The sequence below is a fragment of the Scyliorhinus torazame genome, chromosome 17, assembly GCF_047496885.1.
Source record: "Scyliorhinus torazame isolate Kashiwa2021f chromosome 17, sScyTor2.1, whole genome shotgun sequence".
Lineage (NCBI taxonomy): Eukaryota > Metazoa > Chordata > Chondrichthyes > Carcharhiniformes > Scyliorhinidae > Scyliorhinus > Scyliorhinus torazame.
The window spans coordinates 92897727-92917120 of NC_092723.1; the positions used below are offsets into that span (position 1 = coordinate 92897727).

Consider the following 19394-nt stretch of genomic DNA (forward strand, 5'->3'; position numbering starts at 1 on the left):
GCTGCCTGCCCTTCACGAAGCCTGTTTGATCTTCTGCAACCACCCCCTGGGACACAGTCCTCCATCCTCCCCGCCAACACCTTAGCCAATACTTTCACATCCGTGTTCAATAGTGATATGGGTCTATTCAACCCACATTCCACCGGAGCCTTCCCTTTTTTGGGGATTAGCGTGATTACTGCCTACGCCATAGTCTCTGGCAACTCCCCCTTCTCCAGTGCTTCATTAAACGCCCCCAACAGATGTGGTGCCAGGTCCGCCGCAAATTCCGCTGAGTACCCATCCAGCCCAGGGGCCTTTCCTGACTTCATACCCCTGATACTATCCAGCACCTCCCTCAGCCCCAGGGGCTCCTCCAACGCCTGCCTCTTTGCTTTCTCCACCTGGGGAAATTCCAGCTTGTCCAGAAACCGCCCCATGACCCCCCTCCTCGACCCCCGGACCGCCTCATAAAGTCTTAAGATTCCCTTGGCGCCAATGAGTCTGTTTTCTCCCCTCCAAAAATACAAATTCTGGGACACACAGTCCTGACCAGCAGGCTGCCTCAGCTTAAGTCCACTGCTTAAAGGCACATTCCGATTATGAGTCCACAAACAAACGATAATAAAATAAAACAAAAGAAATGGGATCAAAGGGAAATCAAAAGGAAGGACTCTAACAAAACACATTGGAACTAAAACTCAACATTTGTGATGTATTCAGTTGCAAATCTATGTAACTTCTTACATAAAGTCCTGTAAAAGTACATTCTAACCGAGCACAGTGCTGCCAGAAAATCTTCATAATTCAGTTTGCTAGCTGTGAACTATTCCGTCAAGATAGAAGGAAGTTTTTTATGCATTGGCAGCCCTCTGTTTCCCACAAACCAATAGTTGGATCGCCTGTGTGATGCATATGGATTAGCATAGCAGAGATGCAGAATTGACCCAGAAATAGAAGAGAATGTTCCTTTATAATGTACTCCTTGTACCTTGAAGGCAGAAAAATGCGAGTGTTACATTATGTACCTCTGTCCAAATAACTAACTTTAATTTGTTAAATTTGGACAGAAGTATAAATAGATCAAACAGATAAAAACAACAGAGCCTAATTCTGACTCATATTTTAAAATTGATTCAGATCCACCAATAGTGCAGGTGGAGATCTTGTAGTAATAGTTCTGAAAGTACAAAGAGAGGTCATAGCTTAACTAAATTACACAATGAAATAAAAGCCTCAGAGTAGTTTGGGAACAGAATTAGAAGTAAAGACCATGATGTTTCGTGGCTGACAATAAACTGGAGGACAAATGCAAGACAAAATGAATGGTTATTTATGCAAATTCAGGAAGGCCAACATGGATGTGTTATGGAAAAATACAGTTTAAATAACTGGCTGAGTATTTTGTGAGGTGACAAAAGGTGATGAGGGCAATATCGCCACGAATGGTGCTGAACATTGTGCAATCATCAGAGAATATCCCAACTCCTGAGCTTATTATGGAAAGAAGATCATTGAAGTACAACATTAGGGTCTGACCAAGGATCTGTACAAGGATCATTTCACTAGCCTTTTTGATTGATTTTTGTGCCTTTTATTTATTTATTATCTATGGGATCTAGGCCAGCATTTGTTACTCATCCTTAATTGCCCTCGAGAAGATGGTGGTGAGCTGCCTTCTTGAACCTACTTTTAATGATTTGTGCATGTAGACACCCAAATTAATGTGTTTGTTCCCCCAGTGGCTTAGTGTTTAGAAATAACTGTGATTCATATTTCTTAGATCCACAGAGGATGACCCAGACTTTCCCACATTGAGCTCCATTTTCCAGTTTTGCCCAGTCACTTAATCTGTCCACATATATTTCCACCAAACAGGAGCACAACTCTGGATTCTTTTATGCAGGCCATTTCATGAATATGGTGAAAACTAATTAAACTAATTAAACCCCTGTTGCTTCAAAATCAGTGTGCTTTCATATACATTAAAAATCTCACCAAATACCTTCTGGAAGTCTATACAGATAGTATTCACTGACCCTCACATATCCACCATCCACCAATAACCACCTCAAAATGTTCAACTGGATTTGTCAGACTTAACTTACTCTTCACAAATCCATGCTGACCATCTGTAATCAAATTGATCAAAATTTTCAGTCACTTTGTTCCTAATGGCAGGTTCTGGCAACTTCTCCACGATTGACATTAGATTAGCCAGAATTTCTCTCTTCCATCCTTCTTAAATAATGGACAATTAACAATTTACTAATTGAACGACACATCTTTCAAATCAAGAAAGCTTTGGAGGACTATTGCTAATGCATCTTTTATTTCCTCATCTGATTATTTTAAGTCTCTGGAATAGAAATCAACAGGTTTAGGATATTTGGTTATCTTAAGTCTCAATCTTTTAAACTTATGTAATATAAGTTCCTTCCCTTGATTTCTTAAGTTTTTCTTGGATTGGCAGTATTTTGTATTTAACCCCATCATATAAAATCTGGAATTTAATTAATTGGAAAAAATAATTGATCATTCTGCCTGAAAAGATTTTTTCCCTCAAATTTATGTCTGCATCATCGTTCCCCTTTATGGCCCCGCATCCTGCGTTTTCACCATATGGAGCATGTCACGCATAAACAAGCAAGAATAATAACAAAAACCCTGAGGAAAACATACTTCATATTTGCAGTAGAGTAGAAGCAGATTGCCAAAGGTTTCTGGTGGGAAAGGGTTCTGCTGAAGTAAGAACTGTAGTTTTTCAAATCCCTCAGTTGGCTTGGAGTCCATGTTCATTAAGGCTTGGTTGTGAAGTGTGACTGGGTCAAGTTCCTATAATGAAAATACAGTGCATTATTGCAGGTTTGATTATCCTCATTCAAATAAAATGACTAAACTGTGAACAAAACAAATGTTACTAACAATTCAAGATTGGTCATCTGATCTGTCAACAAACATTAGAGATCAATGCCAAAGGTGGTCCTAGTGCTATGACATTGCAAAATTGTGATTGTGCTCCGAGAAAACAGAGTACATAGAATCCCTACAGTGCAGAAGGAGGCCATTCGGCCCATCGGGTCTGCACCAAACCTCTGAAAGAGCATTCTATCTAGGTTCACTCTCCCGTCATATTCCTGGAACATTGATCATGGCCAATCTGCTTAATCTGCACATCTGGACTGTGGGAGGAAACCGGAGCACCTGGAGGAAACCCATGCAGACAAGTGGAGAATGTGCAAACTCCACAGACTGGAATCAATCCATTGTTGTAAGGCAGCAGTGCTAACCAATGTGCCATTATGCTGCCCTTACCCCTCAGCCCCATTCATGGTAATACTCTGATCATTAGTCATCTATCTCTTCTTTTCAGCTGGATTCCAGATGGCTCGGTCCATCTAAAATTGTAAATTCTGCCTGGCTCCTGGCCAGTGGCACAATGGTTAGGACTGCAGCCTCACAGCGCCAGGGATCCAGTTTCGATTCTGGCCTTGTGTGGCTGTGGAGTTTGCAAGTTCTCCCAGTGTCTGCGTAGGTTTCCTCCAGGTGCTCCGGTTTCCTCCCACAGTCCAAAGATGGGCAGGTTAGGTCAATTGGCCATGATCAATGCACGGGGTTTTGGGGATCAGGTGGGTGACTGAGCCTAGCTAGGGTGCTCTTTCAGCGGGTTGCTGCAGACTCGTTGGGCTGAATTGCCTCTATCTGCACTGTCGGGATTCTATGAATTCACTCTTATGCAGATTATATGAAGGAAAATTAACATGGGAAAAAGGTGACAGGAAACTGGCAAATATCAAAGAGGGATCAGGACAGAAATAGGGATACCTCAGGGATTTGGGGTTAAATCCCCCTAAACCTCCCTGCCCCTCACCTTGATGTAAGCACTGAATGTTGTCTTTTTGCATCAGAGTGCAGCTGGAGTTTGGTGAGAAAGGGAGTTCGGTGAAAGAGGGAGGAGTGGAGGATATCGGACCTGTGAGGGACACTTCTACTCGGGCAATGGGCTGAGTTTGAAAAACAATCCATGAGTGAAGTCATGGGAAAACGGTAAGTTCATTGAATCACAGAATAATACAGCACAGAAGAGGCCCTTTGGCCTTTCGATATGCACCAACATATAAAAAACACCTGACCCGCCTACCTAATCCCATTTGCCAGCACTTGGCCCATAGCCTTGAATGTTATGACGTGCCAAGTGCTAATCCAGATACTTTTTAAAGGATGTGAGGCAACCTGCCTCTACCACCCTCCCTGGCAGTGCATTCCAGACCATCACCACTCTCTGAACATAGAACATAGTGCAGAAGGAGGCCATTTGGCCCATCGAGTCTGCACCGACCCACTTAAGCCCTCACTTCCACCCTATCCCCATAAACCAATAACCCCTCCTTACCTTTTTCGGTAAAAATCTCTGGGTAAACAATGTCTTCCTCAAATCCCCCTTAAACATCCTGCCCCTCCTATCCCAGGCAATATCTTGGTTAATCGCCTCCGCACCCCTTCCAGTGCAATTACATAATTCCTATAATGTGGCCGGACCGCACACAATTCCAGCTGTGGCCTCACCAAAGTTCTATACAACTCCAACATGACCTCTCTGCTTTTGTAATCTAATTGGCTGGTAAGTAACTGCTAATTTGCATTGCTTTTTTAAAGTTGCTTTCAGATTAAAGGTAAAAAGGAGAAATATTTTACAGGTAAAAAACTATAAACCAGTTGGAACTTAAAAAAAAAATGAATTAAATAAGATGGAGATTGTATTGTACCTGCATGATATGGGAGCTGGTGAAACCCATTGTGGTTCCTAATAAACACAGCTGTGGCACGCGTTGGATGTTCGAGGAACTTCGGCTCAGAGTTGATGAGCTGGAGTTTCAGTTTCGGACACTGTGACACATCATGGAGGGGGAAAGCGTTATCTGGAAGTTGTGTTCCAGGAGGCAGTTACACTCCTTAAATTGACAACCTTGAATTCAGCCAGTGGTCAGGGACAGGAGTGTGTGACTGTGTGCGAGGCAGGTAGAGGGATCCAGGAGGTAGGGTTGCAGGAGCCTCAGCCTTTATCCAATAGTTTCGAGATTCTTGTTCCCTGTGTGGACGAGGACGGGGACTGTGTGGAGGATGAGCAAACTGATACCAGCACTGTGGTAAAGAGAGGGGGGTGGGGAGAAGAGAAACATAGTCGAAATGAGGGATAGGGCACTAGGATCGAGAGTCACTTAATCTTAATAATCTTTATTGTCACAAGTAGGCTCACATTAACACTGCAATGAAGTTACTGTGAAAATCCCCGAGTCACCACATTCTGGCACCTGTTCGGGTACACGGAGGGAGAATTCAGAATGCCCAAATTACCTAACAGCATGTCTTTCGGGACTTGTGGGAAGAAACCCACGCAGACACAGGGAGAAGGTGCAGCCAGTGACCGAAGCCGGGAATCAAACATGGACCCTGGCGCTGTGAGGAAACAGTGCTAACCACTATGCTTCCGTGCCACCAGAACCGGCCACACCCCAGTTTGTGTAGCCTACCTGGTGCCAGTATTCAGGATATTTCATCTGGGCTACAGAGGAACTTGTAGCGGGAGAGGAAAGATCCAGTTGTTGTGGTCCATGTGAGTACCAACAACATAGGTAGAACAAGAATAGAGGTTCTGCTGAAGGAATATGAGCAGCTAGGGTACAAATTAAAAAGCAGAACCAATAAGGTAATAATCTCCGGATTACTAGCTGAGCCACAAGCTTCAATAAGATTAAAGAGGTTAATGCGTGACTCAAAGGTTGGGTTCAAATTAATGGGACATTGGCACTAGTGCTGGGAAAGGAGGGAACTGTTCAGATGGGACGGCCTTCATCTGAATCATGCTGGGACCAGAGTCCTGGTGAATCGCATAACTAAGGCTGTAAATAGGGTTGTAAATTAAATAGTGGGGGAGAGGGAGAAGAGATCAGTTGCATGGAAAATTAGAAAATCAAACTTAAAGAAGGTTAATGATGAGGTGGATTGTTACCAGAAAGATTGCACCAAGGAATAAAACGAGTAAGGAAATTTGATAATGGAACAAACTTAAAGGCTTTGGGCACGATTCAAATATGACGCGGCCATTAGATTGCAGGAGGCGCCAAAATCGAGAACCACGCCGGGTGTCGATTTGTGATCTGACCTGCCCGCTCCTGTAGGCGAACTCAGGATCCCGCCGTGACATGGCAAGAAACAATAATCACCACTTAAGGCCAATCTCCATACAATTAACAGAAACGACACCCCCCCCCCCCCCAATGAAAAGGCTTCAAGCAAGTGGTCAAGCAGGCACCAATTAGTACAGCTTTTTAAAGACATGAAGCTGGCGGAATAGCTGCTGTGAGGATCCGAGGTGGTGCGTGGAGGAAGAAATTGCAAAACAGATTATGGATAGGTGTGGAGGTCTCAGGGTAGTTGTCATTTGTGACTTTAACTTTCCAAATATTGATTGGAACCTCTACAGGCCGAACAGTTCGGATGGGGCAGTTTTTGAACAGTGTGTATAGGAGGGTTTCCTGACACAATATGTGGATAGGCCGACAAGAGGTGGGGCCACATTGGATTTGGTACTGGGTAATGAACCGGGCCAAGTGTTAGATTTGTTTGTGGGAGAGCACTTTGGAGAAAGTGACCACAATTCAGTGTCTTTCACTATTGCAATGGAGAGGGATAGGGCCATACCGCAGGGCAAGGTTTATAATTGGGGGAGGGGTAATTATGATGCAATTAGACAAGAATTAGGGAGCATAAGGTGGGAACAGAAACTGTCAGGGAAAGGCACAAATGAAAAGTGGAGCTTGTTCAAGGAACAAATACTGCATGTCCTTGATAGGTATGTTCCTGTCAGACAGGGAGGAAATGGCCGTGTGAAGGAACCATGGTTCACAAAAGAGGTTGAATGTCTTGTCAAGAGGAAAAACGAAGAGTATGTAAGGATGAGAAAACAAGGTTCAGTAGGGTCGCTTGAGGGTTACAAGGGAGCAAGGAATGAGCTGAAAAAAGGGCATAGGAGAGCTAGGAGGGGGTATGAGAAGTCCTTGGCGGGTCGGATCAAGGAAAACTCCAAGGCTTTTTACTCTTATGGGAGAAATAAAAGAATGACCAGGGTGAGGGTAGAGCAGGTCAAGGACAGTAGTAGGAACTTGTGCATGGAGTCAGAAGAAATAGGAGAGGCGTTGAATGAATACTTTTCTTAGTGTTCACCGAGGAGAGGGGCCATGTTTTTGAGGATGAGAGTGTGATTCAGGCGGGTAGGCTGGAGGAAGTAGATGTTCTGAGGAAGGATGTATTAGCAATTTTGAAAAACCTGAGGGTCGCTAAGTCCCCTGGGCCAGATGTGATATACCCAAGGATTCTTTGGGAGGCAAGGGATGAGATTGCAGAGCCTTTGGCTTTGATCTTTGGGTCCTCGCTCTCCACGGGGATAGTGCCAGAGGACTGGAGAGTGGCGAATGTTGTTCCTCTTTTCAAGAAAGGGAATAGGAATGACCCTGGTAATTATAGGCCAGTTAGTCTTACTTCGGTGGTCGGGAAGATAATGGAAAAGGTTCTGAAGGATAGGATTTATGACCATTTGGAAAGATGCAGCTTAATCCGGGATAGTCAACACGGATCCGTTAAGGGTAGGTCTTACCTCACAAATTTGATTGAATTCTTTGAGGAGGTAACTAAGTGTGTAGATGAAGGTAGAGCAGTGGATTTTAGGAAGGCGTTTGATAAGGTTCCCCATGGTCAGCTCATGACGAAAGTCAGGAGGTGTGGGAGAGAGGGAAATTTGGCCAATTGGATAAGTAACTGGCTATCACATAGAAGACAGAGGGTGGTGGTGGATGGAAAATTGAGAGACTGGAGACCAGTTACCAGTTACCAGCGGTGTACCACAGGGATCAGTGCTGGGTCCTCTGCTATTTGTGATTTTTATCAATGACTTGGAGGATGGGGCTGAAGGGTGGGTCAGTAAATTTGCTGATGACACCAAGATTGGTGGAGTAGTGGATGAGGTGGAGAGCTGTTGTAGACAGCAAAGAGACAGTAATAGGATGCAGAGCTGGGCCGAAAAATGGCAGATGGAATTTAACCCTGATAAGTGCGAGGTGATTCCTTTTGGTAGAAAAAATTTGAATGCGGATTACAGGGTCAACGGCAGGGTTCTGAGGAATGTGGAGCAACAGAGAGATCTTGGGGTTCATGTCCACAGATCTCTGAAGGTTGCCACTCAAGTGGATAGAGCCGTGGAGAAGACTTATAGTGTGTTTGCGTTTATTAACAGAGGGCTTGAGTTTAAGAGCCGCGGGGTTATGCTGCAACTGTACATGACCCTGGTGAGACCACATTTGGCGTATTGGTTGCAGTTCCAGGAAGGATGTGGAAGCATTGGAAAGGGTGCAAAGGAGATTTACCAGGATGCTGCCTGGTTTGCAGGATAGGTCTCATGAGGAGAGGTTGAGGGAGCTAGGGCTTTTCTCTTTGGAGCGGAGGAGGATGAGAGGCGACTTAATAGAGGTTTATAAGATGATGAGGGGGATAGATAGAGTGGACGTTCAGAGACTATTTCCTCGGGTGGATGTAGCTGTTACAAGGGGGCATAACTATAAGATTCAGGGTGAGAGATGTAGAAGGGATGTCCGAGGTAGGTTCTTTACTTAGAGAGTGGTTAGGGTGTGGAATGGACTGCCAACTGTGATAGTGGAGTCGGACACTTTAGGATCTTTCAAGCAGTTATTGGATACGCACATGGAGCACACCAGAATGACAGGGCGTGGGATAGCTTGATCTTGGTTTCGGACAATGCTCGGCACAACATCGAGGCACGAAGGGCCTGTTCTGTGCTATACTGTTCTTTGTAGCCATCTTCGCTCCCGGGCAATAAGCCGGCGGCTCCTTCCGAGCTGCCGCGGTGCTCGGGGGGAGCCACAATTGGGACTGCCATCAGTGGGGAGTTGGCAGAGGGGGAGGGGTGGGTGTCTCAGTGTGCATGGGTCAGCCATAGATGCCCGTTAAGAGGGTAACCCAACCCATGCCTGTCTCTATCACCGACCACTCATAACTCCACTGAATGTGGAAGCCTCTGGCCGTGTGGCTGAAGGTTATTGCTCACAGGGAATGGCAATTGTGGTTAAGTGAGCACTTCACAGCTCCCAAGTGGATTCCTGTGGGTAGGCGGGCCGTGTTGCATGTGGGAGTTCAGGCCTAGCATCCATTCAGACCGTGATGCCTGAACACTGCAGGAAACAACACCAGGGGCACAGCAGACAACATCCTAACACGCAAGGGCTGGGCCCCTGCACCAGGGACATTTCCGTGACCAGAGGGCAGGTGTGTGCATCAGGGAGGGGGTTAGCGCCCGGTCCAGGGTGTCTGGAGTACAGGGTCTGGGGTCAAGTGATCAGAGGCCCCTGCTGCTGCCGGGTGGATGTGGGCAGGGCTCGTCAGATTGCAGGGGATTTGCGGTGGGGAGAGAGCAATGGGGGAAAATGGAGGGTCCCACGGTGGAAGTCACCGATGGCTGTCAGTCTCTCACCCTCTCCCAATTCCTTACAGATATTACATGGGATGGGTGAAAACTTGCACCCTGCGAAGGCTGCCCTCGCAGTGCTGCTGGCAGGCCAGACGCCAGAGCAACATCGACAGAGACCCGAGGTGGCCAATGTGCAGGGCCCAGCCCCTCACCCTGAGGACCCGGCCAGCCATCAGGCCAAGGCAAGACCCAGAGGGTGAGGCCGGCGACGGCCCAAGGTGTATTGGCACACTGGTGTTTTGAACAGATGACGGACAGCGTGTGCCACAGTGCGGCACCTATGCTATGTCCTTGCGGACTTGGCACCACGTGGAAGTTGAGAGACCTGCTCCAGGTGGCCTTCAAGGTCACCGCAGCCTTGAACCTCTATGCCTCGAACCTCTATGCCTCAGGATCATTCCAGAGCTCAAGTGGGGACTTGTGTTTCTCTCACAAGCTACAGCCCACAAGTGCATCCGTGACGTGACGGATGCTCTGTTTGCACAGGCAGCTACCCCTATCAACTTTAGACATGGACCAGATCCAACAAGATGCACAGACAGCAGGATTCTCTGCCATTAACGGGATGTCCCATGTCCAGGGGATAATCAATGGCATGCATGTCACCTTGCACACTGTCAAGGTGTTCCCTCGATCAACAGGAAGGGGTTCTACTCCCTGGATGTCTAGCTCGTGTACGACCACCGCCTGAAGATCATGCACGTGTGTGCACGTTTCCCAGGGAGTGTGCACAACAGCTACATCCTGGGGAAGTCCAACATCCCCAGCCTTTTTGAGGACCACCCCAGGATGGCCAGTTGGCTCTTGGTGGACACGAAGTAGCCACTGAGGACCTGGCTCATGACGCCAGTACGATGGCCAGTGACCGATGCGGAGACCCGATACAACGAGGTTCATGCGGCCACCCAGACTGTCATTAAGTGGTGTATCGGACTGCTCAAACTGCTGTTCTGATACTTGGCAGTACACAGCAGTACACCACCCCCAGAGCGTTGCCCACTTCGTGGTGGTCTGATGTGTCCGCCACAACCTGACACAGCTGGAGGTGGAGAGGGAGGAACATGTGGCCATTGAGCAGGAGGAGGCTGAGGAAGCACTAGCCAGGAGGGGCTGGAGGACAAGCCCAGGATGGACCCGCAGGACCAGTCGGATGATGGAGGACAGGCGGCAGTGGCGGGGGTCCAGCAAGCCTGGGGGTGGGGGGGGGGGGGGGCGGGGGGGGGGGGGGGGGGGGTGGAAATCCAGGATTGGTGGTTGGTCCACATTGCTGAAGAAAGTGCCAGAGGCATCATAAGTCTCGGGTGCAACGTTTTTTCAAGCTGTACGTACGTGTCCCCAACTGACTCTGGCCCCCAATAGTGCTGTCCCACCTTCCCCGTCCCACTTTCCCCACCCCTCCCCCCACATCCCTCCCCCTCTTAGTGATACTCAATTGTGCTTTTCGACTGCGTCTAGGTGTGTGTCCCAAGGATGCACATCAGAGGTGGAGGCAGCTTGTAGCTCACCGCATCTGGTGCCTTTGATGCCGCTGGCGAGTGTCCTCTGGGGTTCCTGGGGACGGATGGTCCAGGCCCACTTGCTGGCTGCACATGTCGGGGAGTATAGGGGAGTTTTGGGGGGTCGGTGTGGGCAGCACTGCTGGATGTGTGTGGGCCAGGGACGGTGTGGTTTTTGCCGGGGATGGTGGCAGGTGGCGAGCGGGGAAAGGTGCCAACCCACCTATGCGGCCCGATGAAGGTCATTTATCTTCTTGCAACACTGGGTGCCAGTCCTCCTGGTGATGCTCGACCAGCTGACGGCCGCTGTCACTTCCTCCCAGATGGCACTGGCTGCCTGGTGGATGACCCTCCGAGCTCCTTGGGGGAACTAGACTTCCCGTCTGGACTCAACCGCACCCAACAATCTGGTCAGGTCTGCATCCCAAATCGTGGGGCTGGTCTCCCCGATGGTATGGCTGTGAGCTGTGTGGGGTATGCTCCACAGGATCGGTTTAAGTGCTGCTGCCCCTTGTTGGCGGGGAACTGGCGTGCGCGGTCGCAGCTAATCAGCCGGCAGGACCATCATTTGCGGAGTGAGGCCCATGGGGCCTTGTTGAGTGGACCAATTAACGTTTGATACATGTGGCGGCCTCGCAGGGTCGAGCGTTGGGAAGCTTGCGGCAGGTCCCACTCACTACCACACTTAGAAAATGTTACACTTCCTGTGTCTGAATGCATGAAGCATTTGGAACAAAATTAATGAGTTAACAGATAAAGGGGTCGAGAGATGTGCAGGTTAGGTGGATTGGACATGCTAAATTGCCCCTTCGGGTGAGGTTACAGGTTGGGGATAGGGCCTAGGTTGGGTGGTCTTTCAAAGGGTCGGTGCAGACTCGATGGGCCAAATGGCCTCTTTCTGTACTGTAGTGATTCTATGAATCTATGATTCTATGATTTTGTGGTGATTACTGAGACATAGTGACAAGGAGACCAGGTCTGAGGCTTTAACATCCAAGGATACTCAGTATTCTGGAAGAATAGACAGAAAGTATTCTGGAAGAATAGACAGAAAGGAAGAGGAGGTGGTACAGTTTTGCTGGTAAATGAAGCGATCAGTGCTGTAGTGAGAAACGATATAGGCACTGGAGATTAAGACATGGAATCAGTCTGGGTAGAAATAAGAAATGGCATAGGAAAGAAGTCCCTGTAGGGAGTCATCTATAGGTACCAAAATAGTAGTTCTGCAGTGGGGCACAGTATAAAGCAGGAAATAGTGGAGGGTTGTAAGAAAGGTACGCCAATAATCATGGGTAATTTTAATATGCATGTAGACTGGATTAATCAAATTAGAAAGTGTAGCCTCGAGGGAGAGCTCACTGAATGTATTGGAGATTATATTTTGGAGCAACATGCTCTAGAACCAACCAGGAAGCAGACCATTCTGGATTTGGTATTGTGTAATGAGGAGGGATTCATTCATGACCTCACAGTTAAGAATCCTCTAGGGAAGAGTGATCATAGCATGAAAGAATTTCAAAGTCAGTTTGAGGGCGAGAAGCTGGAGAATCACCCGAGCATTCTGGAGTTAAACAAAGGTATTTACATCGGCATGAGGACAGATTTAGCCCAGTAGACTGGGTAGGAAGACTGAAAGGTAGGAGGACTGTTGATGAGCAGTGGCTGTTGTTTAAGGAGATGTTCAATTCCTCCCATCAATATACAATATATTGTAGAGGCAAGAAAGATTGTAAGGGGCTAAAAACATTAATGGCTAAACAAGGAAATTAAAGATAACATAAAGACAAAAAACTAAGATATACCATATTGCAAAGACCAGTGGCAGGCTGAACGATTGGGAAACGTTTAAAGATCAACAAGGGGCTACTAAAAAAGTAATAAAAAGAGCAAAGGTAAATTATTATAGAAAGCCAGCGCAAAATATTAAAAAGGTAGAAAAATCTTTTATAAGTATATAAAAGGAAAGACGGTGGCTAAAGTGAATGTTGGTCCCTTGGAGGATGAGTCCAGGGAGTTAATAGTGGGGACTAAATAGTAAAACTAAAGAAACTACTAGGATAGAAGGCAGGCATGTCCCCAGGCCCTATGGTCAACATTCTAGGGTCTTTAAGGAAGTGGCAACGAAGATAGTGGAGCCATTGGTTATAATATTCCAAAATTCCCTCAATGTCAGAAACTTTCCAGTGGATTGGAAAATGTAACACCCTTATTCAAAATGGGAGGGAGACAGAAAATAGGAATCTACAGACCAGTTAGTTATACATCTGTCATTCAGGAATTGTTAGAGTCCATTATTAAGGAAGTAATAACAGGACAATTAAAGAGTTAAAATGCAATCCACCAGAGTCAGCATGGTTTTATGAGGTAAATCATGTTTCACTAATTTACTCGAGTTCTTCAAAGATTTAATAAGTCAAGTGGCCCTACCGATGAAGGCCAGTATGCCATATGCCTTCTTGACCACCTTATCCACATGCGATGCCACTTTCTGTGATTGGTGGACATGTATGCCCAGATCTCTCTGCCTGTCAGTACTCGCAAGAGTTTTACCGTTTATTGTGTAATTCCTACATGCATTGGGCCTTCCAAAGTGCATTACCTCACACTTGTTCGGATTAAACTCCATCTGTCATTTCTCCACCCAAAACTCCAACCAGTTTATATCCTGCTGTCGCCTCTGACAATCCTCTTCACAATCCACAACTCCACCAATTTTTGGGTACTCTGTGAACTTACTAATCAGACCAGCTAACTTTTTCTTCGAACAACAAAGGCCCGAGAACTGATCCCTGTGGAACGCTGCTAGTTCAGATGGCATTCCGTTCAGAAAAGCACGCTTCGACTGCTACCCTCTGTCTTCTGTGCCCAAGCCAGTTCTGTATCCAACTTACCAGCTCTCCTCTGATCCCATGTGACTTTACCTTTTGTACCAGTCTACCATGAGGTACCTTGTCGAAGACTTTACTGAAGTCCATGTATACAACATCTACTGCCTTTCCCTCATCTTTGTCACTTCTTCGTAAAACTCGATCAAATTAGTGAGGCACGACCTCCCCTTCACAAAACCATGCTGTCCATCAGTAATAAGTCCATTTGTTTCCAAATGTGAGTAAATCCTGTCTCTAAGAATCTTTTCCAATAATTTCCCTACCACTGACGCAAGGCTCACCGGCCTATAATTTCCTGGATTATCCCTGCTGCCCTTCTTAAACAATGGAAGAATATTGGCTACTCTCCAGTCCTCTGGAGCTTCACTTGTAGCCAATGAGGATCCAAAGATTACTGTCAAGGCCCCAGCAATTTCCTCCCTCAGTATTCTGGGGTTGATCCCATCAGGCCATGGGGACTTATAACCTCGGAACGATTTCAATTAAAGCAGAACAAAAGGATTTGTGGTAACTGAATTTGAAAGGCAAGCAAGCAAAGCTTTTATACACTTTTATCCTTTGGGTTTTAATTCAGAAATTTGAGAGAATTTTACTGGAAAGACTTTATAAATCAGCAGCTTACCTCTTCAGATCGTGGTGGCATGTCTGTCAATGCTTCTTGTGCTGCTTCATCTGTTTAATAATAAGGGATGAACAATATAATTGTCACGACAACAATATTCTCTACTTTTATTCCCATGAAGCCAGATAACATGTTGAAAAATATTACAAGTAGTTATAAAACGCAGAAAATCATCAGAACACAGAAAACTAATGGAACATGATTTCTCTCTAAAACTGGCTAAAGCAATGAACCATAACAAAGGTCTAGAGGGCAGCACGGTGGTAAGCACTGTTGCCTCACAGCACCTGGGACCCAGGTTGTTTCCCACCTTGGGTGACTGTGTGGAGTTTGCACATTCTCCCGTGTTTGAGTGGGTTTCCTCCGGGTGCTCCGGTTCCCTCCCATAGTCTAAAGATCTGCAGGCCACATGGATTGGGCATATTAATTTGGCACTGTGTGTCTAACGGTTAGCGGGATTACAGGGATAGGGTAGCGGAGTGGGCCCAGGTGGGGTGCTCTTTTGGAGGGTCGGTGCAGACCTGATGGGCCGAATGACCTCCATCTGCATAGCAAGAATTCTATGATTTTCCAGAGTTGTCTCGGAGTGGAGATTCATTCCACTCCTGTAGCTTAGTCAGGAGTGGGTCAAAAAAAAACTTTATGTCTGAACAGAGTTTCTGGCAACCTCTGTGAAGCTACAGTATGTACAGCAAGACCAGTCCTGAGGAAATGCCAGGCCAATGCCAGAAGTGAGGTGGTTAACATCATAATTGGAACATCAATTATAATCCTACAAACCTCTTGAAACCATACTTTAACAAAATTACATAAAGTGAATGAATGCTAAAGAGAAAACAAACAAACACAGAAAATATAAGCAGGAGACCATTTAGCCCTTTGAGCCTGCTCCGCCATTTATTATAATCATGGCTGATCATCAAGTTCATTACCCTGATCCTGCCTCCCCCACATATCCTTTTAGCCCCAAGAGCGATATCTAATTCCTTCTTGAAATTACACAACTGTCGAGCCTCAACTACTTACCGTGGTAGTGAATCCCACAGATTTACCCATCTGGGTGAAGAAATTTCTTGTCACCTCAGTTCTAAAAGGTTTATCCCTTTGTCCTCAAACTGTGACCCCCCTAGTTCTGGACTCCCCCATCATCCGGAAAATTCTTTCTGAATCTATCCCATCTAATCCTGTTGGAATTTTGTAAGTTTCTATAAGATCTCTTCTTGATCTTCGGAAGTCCAATGAATATAATCCTCATATACCAGTCCCGCCATCCCAGGAATCAGCCTGGTAAACCTTCGCTGCACTCCCTCCACAGCAAGAACATCCTTTCTCAGATAAGGACACCAAAACTGCACACATTATTCCAGGTGTGGCCTCACCAATGCCCAATACAATTGCAGTAAAACATCTCTATTCCTACACTCAAATCCTCTCTCTATGAAGGCCAACATATATTTTGCCTTCCTTACTGCCTCCTGTACCTGCGCGCTTACTTTCAGTGACTGTTGCAAGAGAATACCAAGGTCTCGCTGAGTATCCACCTCTCTCAATTTACACCTATTCAAATAATAATGTGCTTTCCTATTTTTGCTACCGAAGTGGATAACCTCACATTTATCCACATTATCCTGCATCTCCCATGCAAGTGACCACTCACTCAGCCTGTCCAAATCTCGTTGAAGCATCTCTGCATCCTCCTCACAGCTCACCCTCCCACCCAACTTTGTATCATCTGCACATTTGGAGATAATACATTTAGCTCCCTCATCCAAAACATTTAGCTCCCTCATCCAAATCATTAATATATAATGTGAACAGTTGGGGTCCAAGCATAGATCCCTGCAGTATCCTACTAGTCAATGCCTGCCAATCAGAAAAAGATCCATTTATTCCAACATTTTGCTTCTTGTCTGCTAACCAGCTTTCTATCCATCTCAAGACATGACCCACAATCCCATACGTTTTAACTTTACATATGAATCTGCTACGTGCGACCTTGTCGAAAGCCTTCTGAAAGTCAAAATAAACCACATCCACCGGTTCTCCCTGGTCAACTCTACTAGTTAAATCTTCAAATTAATTCAAATTAGTTTGGCTCAATTTAACAATTCCATATGGTTTAATTTAAATTTGTTATGGACAAAGAAATAGAAAAGCTCCAAAAAAAGATTTTGAATTGGTGGAAGAGTAGATCTTTACAAAATAAGGCAGGATCTGGCCAAGGTAGACTGGAAGGAGTTACTTGTAGGCAAATCTACTGAAGAGCAGTGGGGGTGTATTCAAAGATGACAAACAAGGGAGGGTACAGGTACAATATGTTCCCGCGAGGGCAATAAGGTGGTGTAACAAACCCAGAGAACCAAGGATGACCAGAGTCATTCAAGGTACGATGAGAAGGAAAATAGAAGCTTTTAACAAGTATAAGGAGAGCAAGTCTGCAGAGGCATTTGTGAAGTACAGAAAGTGCAGGATGGAGATTAAGAAATCAATTCAGAGAGCAAAGAGCGGATATGAGAAAATCCCAAGATATTGTATAAGAATATCAATAGAAAGAGGATAACCACGGAAAGAGTAGGGCTCATTAGGGACCAAGGGGAAATCCGTGGGTGGAGCCACAGGACATTGGTAGGCTGTTGAATGAATATTTCACGTCTGTTTTCACCCAAGAGAATGAGGAGGTAGTTATGGACTCAGGGAGAGATACTGTGAGGTTCTTGAGCAAATTATCTAGGAGGTGACAAGGTATTGGGGGTGTTGACGGGCTTAAAAGTGGACAAATCTCCAGGTCCGGATGAATTGTGTCCCAGGATGCTGTGGGAGGCGAGAGAGGAGATTGCAGGGGCCCTGACCCAAATTTTTAATTCTTCTCTGGCCAAAGTGGAGGTGCTAGAGGACTGGAGAGCAGCTAATGTAGTCCCACTATTTATGAATGGTTGTATACACAAGCCAGGTAACTACATAGAACATAGAAAATACAGCACAGAACAGGCCCTTCGGCCCACGATGTTGTGCCGAACCTTTGTCCTAGATTAATCATAGATTATCATTGAATTTACAGTGCAGAAGGAGGCCATTCGGCCCTTTGAGTCTGCACCGGCTCTTGGAAAGAGCACCCTACCCAAACTCAACACCTTCACCCAACACCAAGGGCAATTTTGGACATTAAGGGCAATTTATCATTGGCCAATTCACCTAACCTGCACATCTTTGGATTGTGGGAGGAAACGGGAGCACCCGGAGGAAACCCACGCAGACACGGGGAGGACGTGCAGACTCTGCACAGTCAGTGACCCAAGCCGGAATCGAACCTGGGACCCTGGAGCTGTGAAGCAATTGTGCTATCCACAATGCTACCGTGCTGCCCTTGAGAACAAATAAATCTACACTATATCATTTAACCGTAATCCATGTACCTATCCAATAGCTGCTTGAAGGTCCCTAATGTTTCCGACTCAACTACATCCACAGGCAGTGCATTCCATGCCCCCACTACTCTCTGGGTAAAGAACCTACCTCTGATATCCCTCCTATATCTTCCACCTTTCACCTTAAATTTATGTTCCCTTGTAATGGTGTGTTCCACCCGGGGAAAAAGTCTCTGACTGTCTACTCTATCTATTCCCCTGATCATCTTATAAACCTCTATCAAGTCGCCCCTCATCCTTCTCCGTTCTAATGAACACTCGCCTTTATCAATCAGGGCATAGATTACAAAAGCAGGGAGGTCATGATGGAGCTGTAAGTCCACAGCTGGAGTACAACGAACTACAGACCAGTGAGTCTCATGTCAGTGGTTGGGATATTACTGGAGAAGATTCTGAAGGAGAGAAACTATCTCCGTTGAAGAGGCAAGGTTTGAATACGGATAGTCAGCATGGCTTTGTCAGAGGGAGGCCATGCTCAACAAATTTGATTGAATTTTTTGAGCATGTAACCAAGTGTGTAGAACATAGAACATTACAGCGCAGTACAGGCCCTTCGGCCCTCGATGTAGCGCTGACCTGTGAAACCACTCTAAAGCCCATCTACACTATTCCCTTATCACCCATATGTCTATCCAATGACCATTTGAATGCCCTTAGTGTTGGTGAGTCTACTACTGTTGCAGGCAGGGCATTCCACGCCCTTACTACTCTCTTGAGTAAAGAACCTACCTCTGACATCTGTCCTACATCTGTAGTTGAGAGTAGTGCAGTTGATGTAGTTTACATGGATTTCAGCAAAGTCCTTAACAAGGTCCTACATGGGAAACTTATTAAGAAGGCAAATGCACATGGGATACAGGGTGATTTCATAAGGTGGATTCATAATTGGCTTAACGGTAGGAGACAGAAGGTGATGATAGATGGCTGCTTTATTGTCCGGAAGCCAGTGTCCACTGGCGTACCACAGGAATCTGTGTTGGCCCCCCCTATTGTTTGTCATTTATATAAATGACACAGATGACTATGTGGGGGTTAGGATCAGTAAGTTTGCAGATGACACAAAGAATGGCCGGGTGGTTAACAGTGAGGTTGAGTACAGGAAGATGTAGACGGGATGGTCAAATGGGCAGAAAAGTGGCAGATGGAATTTAACCCTGAAAAGAGTGAGGCGATACACTTTGGAAGGAGTAATTTAACAAGGAAGTATACTATGAAAGGTCTGAAATTGGAAAGTTCTGAAGAACAAAGGGACCTTGGCGTGTTCATCCATAGATCTCTGAAGGCAGAAGGCCAGGTTAATGGGGTGCTGAAAAAGGCATATGGGACACTCGCCTTTATCAATCAGGGCATAGATTACAAAAGCAGGGAGGTCATGATGGAGCTGTAAGTCCACAGCTGGAGTACAACGAACAAAGAACAATCCAGCACAGGAACAGGCCCTCGGCC

General features: G+C 46.0%; 1 protein-coding gene across 4 annotated transcripts in view; it reads right to left on the reverse strand.

The window, feature by feature from the left end:
- ift70 (intraflagellar transport 70) overlaps positions 1-19394 on the reverse strand; it is a 354021-nt gene that overhangs the window by 159199 nt on the left and 175428 nt on the right. For all 4 annotated transcript variants that reach the window (XM_072480753.1, XM_072480751.1, XM_072480750.1 and 1 more), the window contains 2 exons: positions 14524-14573; positions 2662-2814 (listed from right to left, as the gene is read on the reverse strand). In XM_072480753.1, the coding sequence (XP_072336854.1) occupies positions 2662-2814; positions 14524-14573 (203 nt within the window). The remainder of the gene's footprint in view (positions 1-2661; positions 2815-14523; positions 14574-19394) is intronic.